At 37.5% G+C, this 21,651-nt stretch overlaps 1 protein-coding gene across 3 annotated transcripts in view; it reads left to right on the top strand.

Annotated features, from left to right (window-relative positions):
- The window catches only part of AP3B1 (adaptor related protein complex 3 subunit beta 1), a 343,754-nt gene that overhangs the window by 214,327 nt on the left and 107,776 nt on the right, over positions 1-21,651 (top strand). For all 3 annotated transcript variants that reach the window (XM_084629231.1, XM_084629233.1, XM_084629232.1), the window contains exons 15-20: positions 3,743-3,919; positions 11,066-11,252; positions 12,241-12,371; positions 14,886-14,988; positions 16,775-16,934; positions 19,719-19,893. In XM_084629231.1, coding sequence (XP_084485357.1) covers positions 3,743-3,919; positions 11,066-11,252; positions 12,241-12,371; positions 14,886-14,988; positions 16,775-16,934; positions 19,719-19,893 — 933 coding nt within the window. The remainder of the gene's footprint in view (positions 1-3,742; positions 3,920-11,065; positions 11,253-12,240; positions 12,372-14,885; positions 14,989-16,774; positions 16,935-19,718; positions 19,894-21,651) is intronic.

Here is a 21,651-nt window from a genome sequence, read left to right on the forward strand (position 1 = left end):
CAGGGAAAAAGAAATCTGAAAATATTATATGATTCTGACCCCTAACGAATCCACTGACACAGAAACATTGGGTTCATCAGTTCCATGTATACTTTTCATTAAAATGGCTTTCGCTTGGGGTTGATTCAAACAGTCTCTGATATTGATCCTTGTTGCACAAAACTGTGTTTAATGTACACAGTATTTACATAGCAAGCTAACCACCTTGGTCAAAAGAGAAACAAAAAGATGAAACATCAGCTATCTTTTATTCAAATGAAGCTTCATTCTGGTGCAATTTTTAATCTGAATTTCAAAAATTATTTTACGTGGCTATAGCTCTTGCATTAATAGTTACGTTGTGCGAAGTATTTTAATAATTTAACAGAAAAGGCTTTGGAAGGAATAAAATAAATGCATTGGCTTAAATATATCTCAGTGGTTACAAATTTTAAGGCCCTGTTTAACTTAGAGAAGGTATTAAATTGAATTTTCTCAGATAATTGACAATATATTTGAAATGGTCTGCTGTGTGAGTGGCTTTTTTGCTTCATGAAAGAGGAACTATACGCCAAAAAGGCTTCTCTGATGCAGCTACCTAAACTAGCATAGTTGGTGGTCTCCTGTAAAATTCTATTTTTTTAACAAGTATGTAATGAAATATTTAAGAAAAATAAATCTAGCATAACTGAAATCTGAAGTTGCCCATATATTCTTATTTAGAGGTATCTATCTGTACTGCAGGCAACTTGAACTGTTCCCCGTACTGGAAAATTTAATGTACCACTCAATTACTATTCTTTAGCCCAATTTAAAATAATAGATTGGGAGTAAGGTCTTAATGCAGTGTAACCTTTGGAACATTAGAAATAACCTCTTTCCCTTCTGAGGTTGGTGTACAGTAATGGCATCAGTCTTATCACATTACATGAATATATTTTCTAACTGTATTTAAAACTTTTTCACTTGACATTTGTTCAGTATGTCTCTCCTTGCTCTCGCCCATTAGACTACAATACAGTTTAGAAATACTGTCAGTGTTGCAAGAAAATATGCCATATCTTAGGGCTTTATGGTTCCTTCATTATGTTGTTTTGGAGTTACATTAACCCTAGCTTGCATATCTTTCAATGTTTGGACTTTTCATTTATGCTTTTGAGATTTTTTTGTTGAACTTACTGCTCTGTTTTGCCACAATCTATTTGATTCCTCCTCGTTGGTGGGAATCCTTTGTTTTCCCATAACACACTTAGTTCTGTTTTTATTGATGTGTATAGTTGCAACTATATGAAGTATAGAATAAAATACCTTGGCCTGTGTCTATATTTTTTTATCACTGTTCCCGAGACCTCCATGAGTTTGTTTGCATTCTGAGTTTTGAGAATGCTAACAGATGAAAATGAATATCTACTACAGTTCTGGTTTCGATCCTTAATCAACTCACTTCATTAAGAGAGAGAGGGTTTTTGGTTTATCCTGTTGCTGAGGACTCAAACTTGCTTTTTTGAAGGATCTTTTCTTTTTTCCTGAGCACTTTTGCTTCAGAACTAAACTTTTTCCTCCTGTCATTTTACTCTCAGAAGTGTGCTGGGCTTGATTTCTTCCTCCCTTCCCTTATGCCCCCACTACCCTACCCTCCATTCACCTTAATGGAGGTCAGTTACTTATAAATTACATATGTATCCATTTGTGATTAAATATGTTATATAATTCTTGGTGTAGTGTTCTGATACTATAGGAAGATGCAATCCTTGTTTCAAAGGCATTGTCATGTGCATTCTTTGACTGAATATAGTTAAAGTGGAGCAGAGGGGGCATTGGTATAAATTTAGTTAATGCCATATTATAGTTGAGATTTTTAAATGCATAAAAGATAGCAAAGTCAATGTTCTGGTTCTTGCTGTAATTATGCCACATTGCACATACATATATTAGCTCTTTTGCCCTATTGCCATACACTGGAAAAGAAAACACAACATATCCACAAGGAGGTGTGGTTGTTGCTGCTTTGATATTCAGAACTTTGACTTTCCAAAGTTTGGTTCCAATCCTGTGTTCCTTACTTAAGGCAAAACTTCAACTAACTTAAATGGGAGTTTGCCTAAGGAATGCACAAGTTGGGAAAGTAGGGAGCAGAGGAGGTGAGAAATGAGGCAGTAACACAGATTTATTTTTTATTTTGCATGTAATATTTAGTCTCAAGCACCAAAAACCTAGTTGAAGTGGGGTTAAGGTTGAAAATATCTGTACATTACTGCAGTGAAAAACACTTTACGAAGTCGTAGTAATTTATTAAGCACAAGTGTTATAAAGCAATTACCATGCAGCAAATCTGTTGGGTTTTTTTACTGTTTTAAAACTTTGCTTAGTGAGAAGAGTCCCTATAGAATTTGCATGCTGTACAGGGACACTGTTCCTTTCAAGATGTGCAAAGATGGACTTTGCTTTTACCTACAAAAAAATTCTTCTTCCTCCATGTAGCTTTCTTACATTTGCTTCCTATGTTGTATTAGGCACACAACAGACACCTCCACCCCTTACCTTTCTCCCATGTTGTGCGAGGAGAGCTATGTCTTGGGGAGGCATGTGGTGCAGGTTTTGAAGTTGACAGTAGGAGACTACATGGCACCTCTCTCCTTGAATGTAACTCTCTCCGTCTAACTCCTAACCACTCCCAGTTTCACCCCATTTGGCATATTCCTACTTTCCCTTTATGAAGTCATCATTGAATCCATATTATACACTAGAACTTCCTTTAATAACCAGCATTTTGAATTGTTTTACCAACAGACCAACCAAATGTGGTCAAAGATACCAGTCTTTATGAAAACCAACATACTAAAAACAGGTTTCAGAGTAACAGCCGTGTTAGTCTGTATTCGCAAAAAGAAAAGGAGTACTTGTGGCACATCCGATGAAGTGAGCTGTAGCTCACGAAAGCTTATGCTCACATAAATTGGTTAGTCTCTAAGGTGCCACAAGTACTCCTTTTCTTTATACTAAAAACAGTTTGGAGTTTCTGGCCACGATATTTTGTAGCTGTGGGCATCAAAAATGTTAGAAAAACATTCAGGAGGTGAGATGGTTTCATTTTTGAGCCCTCATCTCTCCCAAATTCCATGTCCAATTTGCCTCAGACTTTTGAGAAAAATTTTATCCTATTTAAGATAATTTTTTAATGAAAATTCAGGCAGATTGTCATTTTAGTGAAGTGAGAGGAATTTAAAAAATGGTTATAAAGGAAGGCTAGCAACTACCTGAGCAATGTCTCTTGCGTCTTCAAAACAGACCTGGAGTTGAGGGAGTTTATTGTATTAAAACAAACAAAAAAACCCACCAAACAAACATTGTTTTACACAGCTATGGATAAAATGCCTAACACCATACCATTGAAGGCCATGTTGGAAAGAGAGACAGTGTGGTGAATGGGGCACACCTGGGTCCTGTTCTTCACTCTTCCACTTACTTGCACTATGAACATAGGCAAGTCATGGTATCACTGTCCCTCTGTTTCCAGTAGTGCCCTTCATCTTACTTGTCTGTTTAGCTTCTAAGCTCTTTGGAGCAGGGTCTGTCTTACTATATGCATTACAATGTCTAGTATAATGGGGTCTTGATCTTTGTTGGGGCTTCTAGTATTATCACAGTAACAGTAGTAAATATTTGATTACTTGTATACTTATATATATGCATATTCAGTAGCAAATTAAAGTTACAAATGAGTATATTTGTGAAATATATATTTAACTCTTTCATCACTTAGGTTCCTGTGGCTAGAGCCAGCATTCTCTGGCTTACTGGGGAATATTGTGAACGAGTTCCAAAGATTGCACCTGATGTTTTGAGAAAGATGGCTAAGAGCTTCACTAATGAAGATGACCTTGTGAAGCTGCAGATCTTAAATTTGGGAGCAAAACTGTATTTAACCAACTCAAAACAGGTAAGCGTAAGACTATATAAAAAAGGGATCCTTTCCTGCCACAGGAAAGTATATTTTTTGCATTCTGCATGGATTAGCACTCATTTCTTACATATAGATCTAAAACAAGCAAGCTTTACATGTGGAAATTTACTACCGCATCACTGACTGGACCCAAAACTAGTAGCACACAGAACAGGAGGTCAGTGTATTTGTTGCCTTAGCACTAGGGTTGTGTGAAATGTAGCAATTCCATTTGCAGGGAATTTGACAAACCCACCTTGATGTTCAGTTGTTTGGGTTAATGCTTTTTGAACGTAAAACTCCAAAGCAAACTGCTTTGCTAATTTTCACATGCTTTTGGGACCATGCTTTGCCTCCCACCAGATGTCCTAAAATCCCTCTTGCCTTTTTCTCAGGTCAGATCTGCTAGGATAACAGTGAATTGCAGGGGGACTACGAACCTAAATCTCCAGTAGAGGCAGAGTCTCAGGACTCTGCCTGTAGAGAGGTGATGACTGGAGGCAGGGAACCTAAGGGGACATCCTTTAGCAGACCACACAGGGGTCAGAGGTGCAGTTACCTCAAAACTGTCACAATGACCACTTCCCTTTCCTTACCCTGTCATTTCATATAAAAAAAAAAGCTTTTCTAGCCCTTCGGTCATAGAGATAATTGGAAAAACTTGAACTGAATATAAACGGATACACTTATGCCTGCCTGAATCTGCAGATAGCCTGAAAAAATAATGGAGAGGTATGAACTGCCCCATTCATCTTTGATGAAGGCCTTGTGAATTGTCATTGTATGGCCACGGAATATAGCATTTTTTCACAAAGCTACAAAATGGAGCACATTTGTCATGAAAGTTGTCCACTTTTCTATAGCCAGTTGCCTGAAGTTTTTCTCTATCTCCCTGTCCTTCCAGACCTGCATGCCTCTTGCTCTCCAGCTTTCCACTCAACAGGAAGTTAATTGGGTTGCAGGGCATATTCCCTGCACTATACCAGGGAGCTAAACAGCAAGGTGGGCTTGACCCTATTCCTTTTCTCCCCTTTTCTGTGGATCTGCCACTTGCAATCTGAGTTTCTTCTCTAGTGGACTCAAAGTAGAACATGCATCAGATTGTTTGCCAGGCTTCAAACAGGCTTCAAAAGAGTTGCCACAGTAGTTGTCAAAGGATTTTGGTGTATGCATATGGCCATTGAGAGGAAGGAGCATTGATCCATTTGGAGACCCACCATCCATCCTTAAGAAAGAAACTAACTAAATTCTTCAAGTAAAAGGTTATGGGCTTACAAAATGAGAATAATCTTTTATCCATGGCAATGCTGTAAACATAAAAGTTCTGCAAGCAGCATACTTAGGAGTCCCAAGGTGGTCCTGGTAGGGAAAAGTTTAAGAGCCCAAACTTATTTTAAAAAGTGGAAGATACATAGTTTTGGGAATATCTTCCTCAAAAAATAGCTTATGAGCTCTTCAAATTGTGTTCTTTGGAAAATCCTACTGTATTTTGAAGTCAGACCTTTTGAAGGAAAACATACGTTCTCATAGCATAACAACATAAACACTTCACCAGATTTTCTGACAATAAAATGACCCTATGTTTATTGTACCATAGTAACAGACTCTGGCTTTAACAAAATTTCTGTCTACCTTGCATTTCTCAACCATATTTATTTTCATTAGTTTTAAAAACACTGTATAAAAGTTAGATGCTAATTTTTTACCTTAGGTATGGTGGTTATAGTAACAGGTCCAAGAATCTAAAATGTTTTTACTCTTATAGGGAGGCATTGATTTTGAAATAAGGACAGTCTTGAATACACTAAAGACCTGGTAACCTAAAAGACTATCCTGTTTCAAATGGGCTATCGCGCTATCCTTTTTTCCATCAACTAGTGGGGAGGCACCAGATTTTGCTTCCTCTTTTGGGTAATCCTGCAGGTGTTCGGAGCTGTCAAGTAGGGGAAGAGAGCACAATTGCAAACAGAGTCAGTCTGTGATAGATCCTCATAAATTGTGTCTACATCAGAAATTGACTGATCAGATTTGTATCCAGTTGTGACATGGGAGTTGGATTGCCTCCCCATTCACCCAAACAAAAAGCTACTAGTATTCTGCTCAGAGAATCTAGAGGAGGGACCTCTAGCAAAGGACATTTTCTGTGTCCACTGGGGAAGGATGCTTATGTATGTTTTTTCCGCCAGTGCTGCTCATAACAAAACTCCTGGAGAGACTAAGGTTTGATTAATAGTTCCAAATGGAAGGTTCTCATTTTTGTTGCAGCTAACCAAAGCAAATTTCATTGGCTGAATGGCTTCAGATTATCATGCAGAAGTTGGTCACATAGCTCCATGTCAAACTGGGAGCCCTTGCTCTGGTATTATGGCTAATGACATAAGAGAGCTCCATAGGCACGACCATCTCCAAAAGGTAGCTAAAGGCCTCCTGTCCTATGAGAAGCCATCTACAAGAAAGGCTTGAAGTTCCAGATGGAGGCTTACAGTGTTGTGCAAACAGTCCTATGTGGACTTTTTTTAATATCCTGAATTAAAAATGCTGGACAATCTTCTTCACCTGCCTATGTCTAACTTAGACTCACTACATCTCAGGGTGATAAGACCACTATTTTAGCCTGTTACGAATTAGTTGAAGCCAGATCAGTGTGTAGTTTTGTTCTGGGGGTTGGGGGAGAGTGGAGGGGAAATCAGGTTAATGTGGGGCTTTTGACATGTTCTGACCATTCATTAAAAAGCCCTCAGTGTAATGGGGTACTAATGAGGTACTGACAAAACTAATGTATTTTGAGCCATTCATTACGTGAGAGTTCAGGATTCTTATATGGAAGATCATTTTCCTGATTGCAATGGTTTCAGTTCAGAGCGAATAAGCTTTATGCTTTAGCTATCATATTTTGCAAAGATACACCATATTTGCAAAGATAAATTGGCGCTATGTACTCATCCAAAGGTTTTTCCAAGGTGGAGTTAGAAGTTCTATCTTAAGGAGCCTATTGTCCTGCCAATGTTTTTATGTTTGAATTTGAGTCCTTTCTCCACACGCTCAATGTTAAAAAGACTGAGATTTATCACCGATTCTCAAGAGTGCTCTCGATCCTGTCTATTTTAAGTGTTCACTTCAGTGCTCTAGAAAAATCATATGTACTTGCCTGAAGAGAATCTTCCACATAAAATTTTCTCTGAAACAGATGCCCTCTCAGCCCTGTCCTTCCAGCAGGAAAGCCATTCAGCTGCCTTGCTGTCTGTCTTACTGCAAATTGATGCTCTCAACTGCACAGTAGCTCCTTCCTTGCCTGTCTTCTCAAAATTGGACTTAGATACTTTTCAATTTCAGAGAATTTCAGGAAATGTTTGTGGAATCAGTCTTCTCACAAGGGAATTCCGTATCTGCTGACAACTGGAACAATTAATCTCTTCAGATGTAGAACCAATATGAAGCAGATGTTGGTGCAAAACAAATGGTCAAACAAGAACAAACACGTCCTCATTTCTTGCTTCAGATTTAGAGAATCTGGTCATAGTATATTCCGTTAACCTTCAACCCTCATAGAAGGAAGTGACCAAGAGGTTAGTCTGAAATGGCAGAAAATAATTTCTCTTTGAGCATTCCCAATATAAATAAAACTCAGCATCGCAACAGACTCCCTCAGCTGTTTCAGCAGGTGTCATGGAGAAAGCAGCCTCCAATGCACAAATATATCACTAGATTTGAAGGATATGATTTATTTTTCAACTGAGAATCTATCAGTTATTTAGTGGCTACTAATGTATCAGAGATTGTTTCTGTATTTTCTTGAGTGTGGCTTTCACTAAAAAGCAACAGAGAGATTAATAAATACCATTTGGTATACCCAACAATGTTACATTTTGTTATGAATAGCACCCCAACATTCTTGATATACTAGACATATGTCCAATTACTATGCATGAAATTTCCTCTTTCCCCAAATTTTTTAGGAATCTCCCTGGATCTCTTTCCTTCCCGAGCCATAGGGAGAACAAGATTGCCTGCATTGCCCTCAATATGCTTGTAACACTTACAGTTCTCCATTGAGACAATGACTAATCTAATCTCATGCTTCAGGGCTTCAGCTGGTCACTTACAGGGTTCAGGAAGGATTCCTCCTGACTGCACAATTGACCATACACATTCTGTTTTTCGCCTTCCTTTGTAGAAGGGACACCAGGCAGGGTGAAACCAATGTTCTGATGTGGTACAGAAGATCCTCTTTTTTAGATGCCTGGCTTGTGTATTTTGCTTACATGCTTAGAGTCGAACTAATCGCCAGATTTGGGGTCAGGAAAGAACTTTCCCTAAAGTCAGATTAGCAGATTTTTTTTGCCTTCCTCAGCTGCATGGAGTAAAGCTCATCTGCTGGGATGATCTGGCTGTATTACACCCAATCAGTTCCCTGGCATTGCAAGGCCTCAAGCGTTAGTCGATCTTGGTCTCTTCTCTGCCAGTGGCACGTAAGTGAGGACTGAAATGCTTTAGACTAACTAAAGTTATTGATTTCAGTATATGGGTATTTGGGTAAACTGTGGTGGCCTGTGACGTACAGGAGGTCAAACTAGATCGGGGTGGCCAAACTTACTGACCCTCCGAGCTACATATGACCATCTTCAGAAGTTCAAGAGCTGGGGTATGCCTGCTGGGGTTTGGGGCTTATGCCCCATGGGAGGCATCTGCTGGGGCTCGGGGCTTCAGCCTTGCTCAAGCTGAAGCCCTTAGCCCCCAGCTGATGTGCCCCATGGGGCAGAAGCCCCGAGACCCCCCTTTTCTGGGCAGAAGCCCATACGCCACTACCCTGCTGCAAGGCAGCGGTCCCGAGCTCCCCCAGAAGCCATTATGTTTATTATTTACCTCCACATATATTCTAGAAAGTTTGGTTGCTTTGTTACAGGACAAGAGAAATTAGTCTTTCTGTGCAAATTTCTATATTGAATGCTGCATATGATGCTCTGAACAAGTCATTGCTCTTGAAGGAAACTTGGAGACCTAAAGCATTCTTTTGTGGGGCTCTAGGAATCCAAATTTGTTGTGTCTATATTATGACTGTAGGACATAGAAGTTAATTGTAGACTTTGGGATTCTGTAATCTCTTTTTTGAATGGAAAGATTCTGCTGGTAGGCAAAAACTAAACCTTACAGGACCAAATTTATTCACCAATACTGGTGCAAGGAGGTATATAGTGCTGTCTCCATCTATGTGCCCCAGTGGCAATTTACAATTAAAGGCTGTAATTTTCTCCATTCTGTTCTTTTGGAGTTTCTGGCAGGTTGAGAAGGGGTTAGTTTTAATTTACAGCCCGGGAGCCCTGGTAGCAAATGTTGCAGAAGGGATAACCTGATTTAGTTTAACCTTTGGCACCTGAGAACCCCCTTTCCAAGACAGTGCATTTCATTTGGACTGTACAGCATAAACATTGCATGAGTCCAGATGATTACGTGTTTTCTGTCTGATATAAGGTTACAATTTTATTACTTTATGTATATCATAATAAAAACATTCATTTTATATCATACAAATTTTACAAAATAAAGAGCACTATCCCTTTTCCAGAGTTCATACAGTAGCATGAGAGGATAAGCCTTTTCATAGGCTGATAAAAGTGGAGAAGGGAAAAGAGGAAGAGCCCACTTAAAAGAGAAAACACTAAGTATACTTTTCATCATTGGAAATTCATCATTTTTCAGATCTTTTGTTGACACCATAATGCATCTTGTGATATATTTACATAGCCCACACCATTTTAGAGGAAAAATAAAGTTCTCCTCTCTGTGATTTTATTACTCTTTCATTTTTACACCAATTAATCAAAATCATTCAGAAAAAATGTATGCATCTGTGGAAAGTCATATAACCCTATTTTCATTATAACAGTGAAAATTATTAGTGCATTTTTCTAGTACATTTTACTTTACATTGACATTTTTAGACATGCATTGTATGGTATCAGTTTCTATCCCACACTATAAAACTCTTGAGTTATTGTTATAATACAGCACAAAAATAAAGCTAAATGCATAGCAAAAAATAAAATATGCAAGGAGCTTATGTTTCTCAATTTAAAAAATTCCCTTTGACAAATTTAGGGTTTTTTTAAAAAAAAAAATTCCTTCATTATTCATCAGTTTTGATTTGATGCACTGAAAATGTATTTATTTGTCAGATCAAATTATTTTTAGCAGTTTCTCTTTTAATGGCTTGGAAATGTATTTATATAAGTGGTTTGGAGCTCTACGTACAGTATTACTCTCTTTACACCATGTTCTGCAAATCTAAGCTTTTTGCAGCAGAATGTTCCTGTTCCCTGTGTTTCTCTGTTTTATTTAAATTAAACTGAATTATTAAAATTACTCAATTCCTGTTAATATTCTCACACATCGAATTAGGAAATCCTATTATGCTGTAAAAAGCTGCGATAATATAAGTTGCTTCCTTACATAAATAAATAAATGACCGATATTACTGGAGGCTTTAAGCTGCAAGAAAAAAATGGAAGAAGTCTTTTATCCTGGTTTTTAGAGGGCATCAGCAGCTTGCTTTTATGAAAAAGTAACAGCTAAATGCACTGCAAATAATTTGCAGTAATCCAGTTCAGTGATTCATGTGTCTGCTTTAATGGGTCATAATTCAGGGTAAAGTAACTGAGTGCAGTCAGAGTGCAGACACTGCTTATGCCAGGGACAGTATCTCTTCATAAAACACACCTCAGCAGAAGCAGTTTGCCAGCCCCCTAATACCCTCTGATGTTTTGATGTCCTGCATATTTTTCCGATTAAGTTTTGAGTGCCATGTTTTTAGTTGTATTTCCACATTCATTATCCTCACGTAGACCCTTCAGCGGGTTTGCCATATATGATTATTTTTTTAATGATGCCTTTCTTTCCACTTCAGCAGTTTAATAATCTAGCACATGGCTGCTTCTCAGTACTCAGCATTCACCTCCCCGGTACAGAAGAGGACATGTGGTTTGGCTTCAAAATTCCATTTGCAGCATTAGAAATGCATATTCCCTATGGAACAACATTTGTTTGACATAACCATTCATTTTTATTACCTCTTTAAATATGTTTATCCAGAGTTATCAATAATCATAAATAACTTGTATTCTCTTCTTGTCCTGTTTTTTTCCGCAGACAAAATTGCTTACACAGTACATATTAAATCTCAGCAAGTATGATCAAAGCTACGACATCAGAGACCGTACAAGATTTATTAGGCAGCTTATTGTTCCGAATGAGAAGAGTGGAGCTTTAAGCAAATATGCCAAAAAAATATTTCTGGCACAGAAACCTGCCCCATTGCTTGAGTCTCCTTTTAAAGGTATGACTGCCAAAATCATCTGCAGAATGTTGATTGCCTAAAGCAATGTGGCAGCATATTCTCTTTCTAATATGCCTAAAATTGTGTCACTTAGAAAATACAAATGAGAACAGTATGCACTTTGCTTAATCACTTGTTTTTCAACAAGCAAGGTTTAAAGTCATAATAACATCTTGGTTTGTATGTTGCCCACATATCATATTTACCTGATAATCCTGAACATGTTTATCAATTTCTATTCATGTTGGGTTTAAATTTGGTTTGAATAATAGAAAGTATACATCTCAAGTAAGAGTAAACTTCTCTTTTATTTAGGGAGATGTCTTTGCCACTCGGCAAGATTGTCCACGTTAATAGAGGGATGTTAGTGTAACTATTGTTAATGCATTATCCATATGAAATTTAATAAAAATGTAATCTATTCAGGTTCTTTTTCAGATGTGGCTATTTCTCTGATACTTGTTTTCCCTAGGTATTTTTAAAAATCAAAACTACTATATAGGATTCTTTCCTGTTAAAAAGTTATCGTTCCAATTAAAAATATAATCTTGTGCTGCTTCTTCGCCATTTTATTTTGTATATAGTTATTGAATCCAGGATTTAAAGCTCTAAAAGCAGCTTCAGTTTGAAAAAAAAACTATTACAATTCTGGATGTGTTTGTGCCAAGACATGTATATGGATTGTTTAACTGTGCTGTCATTCTTAATATTCACAGTAAAGTAATTTTTAGAGAAGCTACATTTCAGAGCAACACCTCTAAATACACTGACTGATTAGCTTTTTTATTGACCATTATGGGGGAGATTATTGTAATCTATGGACTGAAATCAGTTTTTTGACCTATGAAGAGCTTCCTAGTTTATATTTATTCCATGACATTTGAGGTAATATAATGCCAATTACCTTTAGCCATGATTAAGATTGCTCTTTGTGATATAGAGCTCATGTTGTTTGTATATTTTTTCCCCTCCCCTTTTTTTTTAATAGATAGGGATCGTTTCCAGCTTGGCACCTTATCTCATACTCTGAACACCAGCGCCATTGGGTACCTGGAGTTATCTAATTGGCCAGAGGTGGCGCCTGACCCATCAGTGCGAAATGTTGAAGTAATTGAGTTGGTACGCTGACATTAAGAGTAACTTTGCTTAACGTATTTGTAGACATTTAAGATAAAATAGTTGTGTTATATAAAAGAAATGGTTTTAAGTTATTCTTTTGGTTTGTGTAAACTGCAAATTGAATCCAGTCATCTTATGTGGCCTACATCCGAGGAAAAAAAATTAGATGCTCCCCCACTGAGATGCAGTGTGTGTTTCCTCATGGAAAATGTTCCTTTTTTCCATCTTCCTCATGGATGTTTTTTACTCACTTCCATGAGTTTTCTTCACCTTGGTTTATTGAGTTTTTGTCAGTTGTGCAGCAATATTTTGATTGCAGTTGATGGTGTAGAAGTTGCAGTAAATGAAACTTCTTCCCATTTAATATAACCTTTAATCTAATCTAAGCCTAAACAGAAGAAAATAAGGAAGTATCATTATAAACAAGAGCAAACAGAGGACTCAAAGATAAACCATGAATGTGTCCTTTGCATATTTTTCATAGTATAATGGAGATGGGGAAAGAAACAATGGTATGCAAAATCTATTCAGAAAACCTAAAATGCACAATGTATCACTTTTCTTCATCTTCTGATGGGATAGTCAGTTTTTGAATTAAGAATCAGTTTTCCACCTTCATACTAATTTCATGCTTAAATTGTGAACTTAGAACAGGGCCTAGTTTTCCATGTGTTTGTATGTCAAGTAGCATGATGGGGCCCTGATCCTTAATGCAGCTTCTAGGCTCCACATGTATATATGATGGGTGGGATTTTATTTTCAAAATCACCTGAGTAAGAGCACAAGTCCCATTCGGTCAGTGGGACTTCTCCTGAATCATTCAGGCACTTTTGAAAATCGTGTGTGTGTGTGTAAATTACTATTATGACATCAGAGGTGAGCTAGACAGCCACCAAAACAGAAAAGCTTCTTGTCAACTGTCTAAATGAGCCATCTTGATTATCACTACAAAAGTTTTTTTCTCCAGCTGATAGCTCATCTTAATTAATTAGCCTCTTGCTGTTGATATGGCTACTTCCACCTTTTCATGTTCTCTGTATGTGTATATATATATATATCTTCTGACTATACATTCCATTCTATGCATCTGATGAAGTGGGCTGTAGCCCACGAAAGCTTATGCTCAAATAAATTTGATAGTCTCTAAGGTGCCACAAGTACTCGTCGTCTTTTTGTAAAGGAGTGTGATCTCCGTCCTGAGCAGCTGCCAAGCTAAATTAAACATGATGTACTTAGCAGGCAGTAAGACAGCCAGGGACAATGAGGCAGCCAATAAGGTAAGTTACAAGGGCTAGGGCATAGCATGTTGTAAAGAGTTGGGATCTCTTCTTTAGTAAATGGATGATCTGTTTGCTCCTATTCCAGCTGAAATTGCAGCAAAAATGGGTCTTAAGGAGGGACTTGAATGAAGAGGGTCTGAGGGAAAGCTAATCAGCTCAGGAAGGGCATTCAAGGAGTAGAGGAGGGCCTGAAAGAAGGTGTGAAGACATCTTTACACCTAATATTGAAGATAGTAAGGTGTTTGGCTGCTGCAATCACAGGAAATTGATCATGTGAGATATATCCTCTTGTTTCTAATAGATAACCGCTCAGGGATCTTGACACATGACAGTCCTTCTCCAAGGGTATTGCCAAGTATGTCCTTGGGAAAATTCTTTACTGACCCCAGTTTTGCAGTCTCTTTAATACTATGTATGAGAGAGAACCTGAGTGGTTAAGCATCTCAAGGTACCACTGATATCCAAGTAAATGTTCATGTTTTTCCCATGAATATTAATTGGGAGGTAGAGAATTCAAATGTAGATTACTCTGAGGAAAAAAACATTATCAGAAGTACCCATGTTTGTACTGAGCTTTAACCAAGTCTCTGTGATCCCTGTGTTCATACATTTCAATAGCTTCCAACCCTACTACCATAGCTTCCTGTTCTCTAAATTTTAATGTGATTTCCAAATCACTGCCACCACTGTGTAACTGACTTGCACCACTCTACTAGCTTAGCTGGCTATCAGAGGGTTTTTCCCAGGCTACAGCAATCCTCCACAGGTCCTACACTGCTCTATTGCCCTCCCTCTCCCATGGTATAGGGAACTTGGATGAGGAGGAAAGGATATGGCCAGAACATGTGTGTTCTGGTGCGTAAAAATTGCCTGTTAGGGGGGACATTGCAGCCTAGAACAAGATAGTTGCAGCCCTAAGATTACACTTAAAACTTGGGGGCGTTGAAGGTGGTGTATAGTCACCTTTCTCATTCTTTATTCCCTCAAGGCCTATGGAAAGCTGAGCTCAGTTGGACCCAGTGATCTAGTACTCCTGGTTTTATCATAATACAATCTATAATAATTTGCCTTATCTTACATATAATAATCCTTTTTGGAGGCAGTCTGTGATCCCATTGGCTTTCTTCACCACATTGTCTCTTTTTCTACATAACTGAATATAGAAGTCAATTATTTTACTAAATACTTTCAATTTAAGTTTACATATGCAGAAACATTTGTAATTCACTTACAGGGAAAAGAATGGTCTGTGGCATTAGGCAAGGCAAAGAAAGAGAAACCTACAGAGAAGTTTTACTCTGATTCAGAGGAGGAATCAGCCAGTACTACTGACACCGGTATGTATATGGCTACTAATTACAAGTCTCTTTGATTTATCATACCCTCAAAACGTGGTGCTATTACAGCTGGAGCAGTTAAAAAACATCAGTGTTATGTATAAATGGGGGAATAATGCTTACACTTAACTTCATGGCAGCTGTGTGATAAGTACTAATTGTATGGCTAATGTCATCTGTAAGTATGTAAATTATATGAGTTTAATAGACTTTACTTTGCTTCTTAGTTAAAATACATGGAAAGGCGTTACTCTTATCAAACTTGACTGATCTTGAGAGGTTCTGCAACCCACTGAAGTCAAATGTGCATACTGTCTAGGAATAAAAATGTCTACAGACATAGTTGTGGGGAGTTACAGATATTTATCATCTCTCAGGATTGGATCCCAGGTGTTTTAATTGGCTTTTACTGAGGTACCTGTTTTGGCCACATGCAATGGCATGTTGTTAATACCCAGCTACATTATAGTGCAGCGATACTCAGACTGAGGCTTGAGAGCCACAAGTGGCTCTTTAATATGTATCCTGCAGCCCTTTGCAGCACATGATATTAAAACCGTGTAATTTAATTATTAACCAATTGGGATGCTTTTACTTTGTTGTTAACCAGTTGTAGTTGATAAAATAATAATACTTGGTCAGTCATTTTGATGTGAGAATAATAAATAAATAAAATAAAACTAAATATTTCCCCTGTCATGCTGTTTAAATATGAATATATAATACTATAGTTAATGAAGCAATGAATTCATACGACTATGGCTCTTTTGGTTAATGATGATGACTAATTTGGCTCCTGAACCACTGAGGTCAGAGTATCACCACTATAGTATATTTTACTATGTTTTCTATTAATGGAGGTTTGATTGCATTATGCTTTCACTATAGAGTACCAAACTTTGTATTTATGTAGACATTGGGCTAATGAAAGAATGGCAGATGGCTCATATCAGAGGAGTTGTGTGAAATAAGCGAAGTAAGGAACGATGTGTCCAGATACTCCAGTCTTTTAAGGGTACTTAAAGCCACATAAGCAGCTTCTTGAGGCTGCCCCTCTCCACTGCATCTGAATATAGTTCAGACATAGGGGGCAATCAGGGCCTCAATGTTTAGCATTTGAGAATCAGAAGAATTAGCATGTGTGTATGTAAGGTTGAAATGCATGGAAAAGAGATGTTTTCACATCTGAATTCCCCCTAAAAAATGAGTGTATCTGAGTAGAGGAGAATTACTTAGGGTGATTGGTGGATGAAGCTAGAAAGGGATACATTCAACTTAGACATGAGGAATGTTTTTCAACTATAAGATTAGTTAGAGAATGAATAACTTATTGAAATAGGTGGTTAAATCATCAGTATAGGTGTTCTAGATTAGATTAGTTAGTTAGTTAATTAGGCAGTTAGTGTAGAGGGTAGTCCTTCATTAGAGTAAAGGCTTGGTCTAGAGGATTCAGGAAGTCGTTTCTTACTCCTTGTCTTTACATGTATTTTTTTTCAAGAGTATTGGTAAGGATCCTGGTACAACTAATCAATTTAAAGTGTCCTAATTTGGACGGGTACAGTACCGTGTGTTCAAGAGAACAGTCTTTTGAAATAGCAAAACTTACAAGTTAGCGATAAAGAAAATAAAAAACAAAAAATGTTTGGACTCTGGGTAAATATAAAATCCGGCAAATAAAATTATACATTTCTTTTTTATAGCTATATACACGTTTGGACTCCACTATGTACTACATATATAAAACTATATTCATAAAAATGTAAGATTTAGTGTTTTTGTGTTTTAGAGAGTGAATCTACTAGTGAAAGTGAAAAAGAGAAGAATGAGAAGGAAGAAGGCAGCAGCATGGAGAATAGTGAGAGTTCTTCAAGTGAAGAACTGAGTGACAGTGAATCAGAGAGCAAAGAAGGTACAGCAAAGAAAAAGTTCAAAACTACTGAGGAAAGGTAAATATGTAGTGTGTTTTTATCCTTTAAAGAGCATTCGGAGTGCTTTGGATGTAAACACGCTTTTGAATACCAAATTAGGCTACTTCCTTGAGTCAGAGGAAATATCTGAAAATATTGGCTTAAAAGAACCGTAGACACCCATGCATTTTGAGTGACATTACCTTTTTCAGTATAGTTTGAATGTGTGTGTTTCATATTTTCATTAATTGAACTCTTCTTAAGCTGAATTTTCATACCTCAGTAGTAAAATCTTGGGGTGGCTTTCTGAAAATAGAAGTAACCTTGGGAGGCTAGTTAAGGGATCAGGCAGTTGTATGAAACACTTAATTACCTTTTGTGGCAATTTTGCTGAGGGCTAAAATTAAATCCTTCAACACTTTGCCATTATGTAACTAAGACAATTGATTTTTCTAAATAATGTTATATTAAAAAGATTATGATTGAAATAGTAGAGGCAAGGGCTGTGAAGGGAGACAGTTATAAGATATTTAAGTGTTAGCGTTTTTTAAGATTGTCCATTAACAACAGCGTTATCAAGTATTAGAGTATCATTAAAATTTTGAGTAATTGGGGCTAATACCTTGGATTGTATGAATCTGTTTTTCCATGCCGTCAGCAAGTGGTCTCTGCCGACATGATCACTCTTTACTCTGTATCCTGCTGCCAGCTCACTTGATGAGTTTGCAGCTCAGCTCAGTCGTGGCTGACAGCGCTGATTGGGGCGCAGTACGCACTCTGCTCCTTTTATTACAGACAGTAATTAAAGCAGCTCGCCCTGCCACTTCCATAACAAACACAGCATAATGCCCTAATTATGACTTTATTAATTTAAGTCAGGATTTAATGATTTTAAAAGTGATTTATATTGTTTTTCCTGTTCAGAACAAATGAAATCTGTAGGTTAAATTAATACAGGCTTTTCATCATTGCAAAGTTAAAAAGCTAGTTACCAGTAAATTCTTTTCATTAGATTAACATGTGAAATTCTAAGTAGTTAGGTAAACAATGATTACCCATCAAAATTGAATGATGCATAATAAAATAAGATTTTCAAGATAAAAGTATTATCTTAAAGCTAGAAGCTGTGTTTATTCAAAACAAATTGCTTTACTTATTGAACTAAAAGAATATCTGACTCACACTGGATTCCTTTTTGATGCAAATACTATTGTTTAGGTTCCATGTTAGGGCCTGTGAGGAAACAGAGATGGGTTTGGTTGGCACCAGTTTTGGTTGGAATGAATAACAAAGTTTAAACAGAAGCAAACTGTGACTTTTTTCAGTGACCTCATAAATGTTTGTGGAAGGTTATTGTATATGCAGTTTAATTCTGATGTTACTTCAAAAACCTATTTCTTTCACCTTGGTTTTGAAGAACAGATATGCTCTTGTAACAGTTGCTTTCTACATGGCGCTGTAGCACTCTTGTTCAGTTTTAGATTCATAGCATGTTAAAGCTTCTGCCGTAAGCAGCACTATTTTCCTTTGGTTCTAAAAATATAATTTTTAGAGTTCAAATATAATTACATGTGCTGTGTAGTGTTACCATATCTCCATTTTTAATAAGTGGGAATCATATTAGCTTCAGAGAATTCAATTCTAAGAAATATTGATTTTTTTTTCCTCCAAACTTTTTTCTGTGTCCTTAGATTTTTTTTCAAGGTTTTTTTCCTCCCTGTAAAATATTGTGCATCTTGTGGAACAGTAGCATCACAGAGCACATACCTTCATTTCCCCCAAAGACTTAGCAAAAGTATAAAATTTATTTAAAAAACAGAACCAAAACTTCCATTAAAAATCCGGGCTCTATATAGTTGCCTTACTCTTGTTGAGTGGTATCTTGCCCTGTGAAATATTCCACTGACATGCATGGACTATTTCAGTAAGGTACTACTCAACATGAGAGAAAACCTTTTGTAGTAATAAACACCCATTTTTTCATGGTCTGTGTGTATAAAAACATCTTCTGTATTTTCCGCAGTATGCATCCAATGAAGTGAGCTGTAGCTCACGAAAGCTTATGCTCAAATAAATTGGTTAGTCTCTAAGGTGCCACAAGTACTCCTTTTCTTTTTGCAAATACAGACTAACACGGCTGTTACTCTGAAACCTACTCAGCATGAGAAAGGGTGTGAGAAGGTGGCACAACAATAGCACTGTGTATTGGCCCCTTCCAGCCAATTATTTTTATAAATACTTTTCTCTTTCTAGTTACTTTAATTTAGAGGCATGAATGAACAATAGTACATTGACCAAAAAAGGGATGTTTATTTGCCCCCCAAAAAGCTTTAAAATCCATCCAGATTCCTTTAATCAAAGCTTACCTAGTCTGAAAGTTTCTCAGTGTAATACAGTAGGCACATTTTTCTAGCAAATGCCATAAATTTAGTACACCCAGACATTAGTTATTCCCTTAATAGTTATTGATGACTTTGTTTTCAGTGGTGTTTTATGACCTTTCCATTTTATTGTTCTTTTTGAAGTATGTGATTATGTAATTGATGGGTTTGGATAATCTGGTAAGATAGTTTATTTAGAGATACACAGTAATGTCTGTATAGCTTTGTGGATATGTCTTGCTGTTGTGCCATTTTCACCAGGTTTCAGTTGTAATGAGGACTTGGTGGATAGAGCCTAGTTTATTAAAGGTTTGGAATGCCAGAGTGTAGAACATTGTCTGAGCTTTTGTTTTCTATGTGTCGGTTTCTTTTTACAACCAGATATTGTTCTTTATTCCTTGACTTTAAAAATGAATGAAGAACCTGTTCTTTTTACACACAGTGACTCAGATGAGACAGAGAAGAAAACAAAGTTGATTTCCAAAAAAAGGAAAAGTTCTGGTTCCTCTGACTCAGAATCTGTCTCAACAGAGGAAAATTCATCGGACTCCGAATCAGAATCTGACTCTGAAAGTGATGCTGAGTCTAGAAAGCCTAAAAATGCTGCTGCCTCCAAGGTAAAATCTATATTACCTTGTATAAAGCTGTGTCCAGTCATTCATGTATGTGTATTCCTATTTTTTAATGGGCTCTGGGATCTAGAAATTCTCTGAGATTACGCTGCGTGGTAAAAATTAATTTTATTTATCCAGATTAAAACTACTTGTATATCTAACAAATATTTTAAACTAACCTTCTATGTGTTCCTGGGGCCAGAGTTCAATCTCAGTTACATCATAAGAATGTAAGAATGGCCCTACTGGGTCAGACCAAAGGTCCATCTAGCCCTGTATCCTGTCTTTTGACAGTGGCCAGTGCCAGGTGCCTCAGAGGGAATGAACAGAACAGGTAATCATCGAGTGATCCATCCCTTGTCGCTCATTCCCAGCTTCTGGCAAACAGAGGCTAGGGACACCATTCCTGCCCATCCTGGCTAACAGCAATTGATGGACCTATCCTCCATACATTTATCTAGTTCTTTTTTGAACCCTGTTATGGTCTTGGCCTTCACAACTTCCTCTGGCAAGTGGTTCTACAAGTTGACTGTATGTTGTGTGAAGAAATACTTCCTTTTATTTGTTTTAAACCTGCTGCCTATTAATTTCATTTTTTGACCCCTAGCTCTTCTGTTATGAAAAATATAAACAACACTTCCTTATCTACTTTCTCTACACCAGTCATGATTTTATAGACCTCAGTCATATCTCCCTTTAGCTCTCTCTTTTCCAAGCTCAGTCTCTGTTTAGCTGTTGAAATCCCCTTGTGCAAATAAATTTAGGGCCAGATCTTCAAACATGAATGTAAAAAGTCATATGCACATTTGCACGCCTCTGCGTAAGTGCACAGAAACCCCAATGAATGTTCGTCAAGGTTTGCATGCACATACCTAAGGGTATTGGGTATTTGCAAAACTAAGAGCTTGGCTACACAGCGTGTTAAGTTTCAGAGTAGCAGCCGTGTTAGTCTGTATTCGCAAAAAGAAAAGGAGTACTTGTGGCACCTTAGAGACTAACAAATTTATTTGAGCATAAGCTTTCGTGAGCTACAGCTCACTTCATCAGATGCATTCAGTGGAAAATACAGTGGAGAGATTTATATACATAGAGAACATGAAACAATGGGTGTTACCATACACACTGTAACCAGAGTGACCACTTAAGGTGAGCTATTACCAGCAGGAGAGCTGAATGCTTCCGATGAAGTGAGCTGTAGCTCACGAAAGCTTATGCTCAAATAAATTCGTTAGTCTCTAAGGTGCCACAAGTACTCCTTTTCTTACAGCATGTTAAAGTGCATTAGAGAAATCTGATTTGTAGAGCTAACATGCTGCATTCTAAAGGTATGTCTGGTCAGCCTACAGTAGTGAGCTTCCCACCCAAAGCTGGCACACTTGGGGTATTGGGGCTCGCACTTGCATGCTAAAACTAGCTGTGTAATCAGTGGTTTGAAGTTGCGGCTCAGGCTTGAGTTCAGGCCTGAAGCCCACTTTCATCCCAAGGCTTCAGATCCCAGGCTGCAGCCTGAGCTGCAACTTCAAAGCATTTTATACTGTGTTTAGAATGAGTTTTATTTCATAGGAGAGGGAGTGTATAACGTGTTGTCACTTCAGAATTGGGGAAGACTCCCAGATTCCATGAAATCTCTCATAAGATGCATAAAGTCCCAAGCTCTCAAATGTGGCTTTTAAGTTGGACTCTGAGAAGTGTCAAGGTACAAAAATGGCACCATCTCACTAAGCAGAGCTGTTGTCTGGGTATGCTCAGTCATAACTGCTT

Source organism: Lepidochelys olivacea (genome assembly GCF_965140295.1).
Source record: "Lepidochelys olivacea isolate rLepOli2 genome assembly, chromosome: 5".
Classification (NCBI taxonomy): domain Eukaryota; kingdom Metazoa; phylum Chordata; order Testudines; family Cheloniidae; genus Lepidochelys; species Lepidochelys olivacea.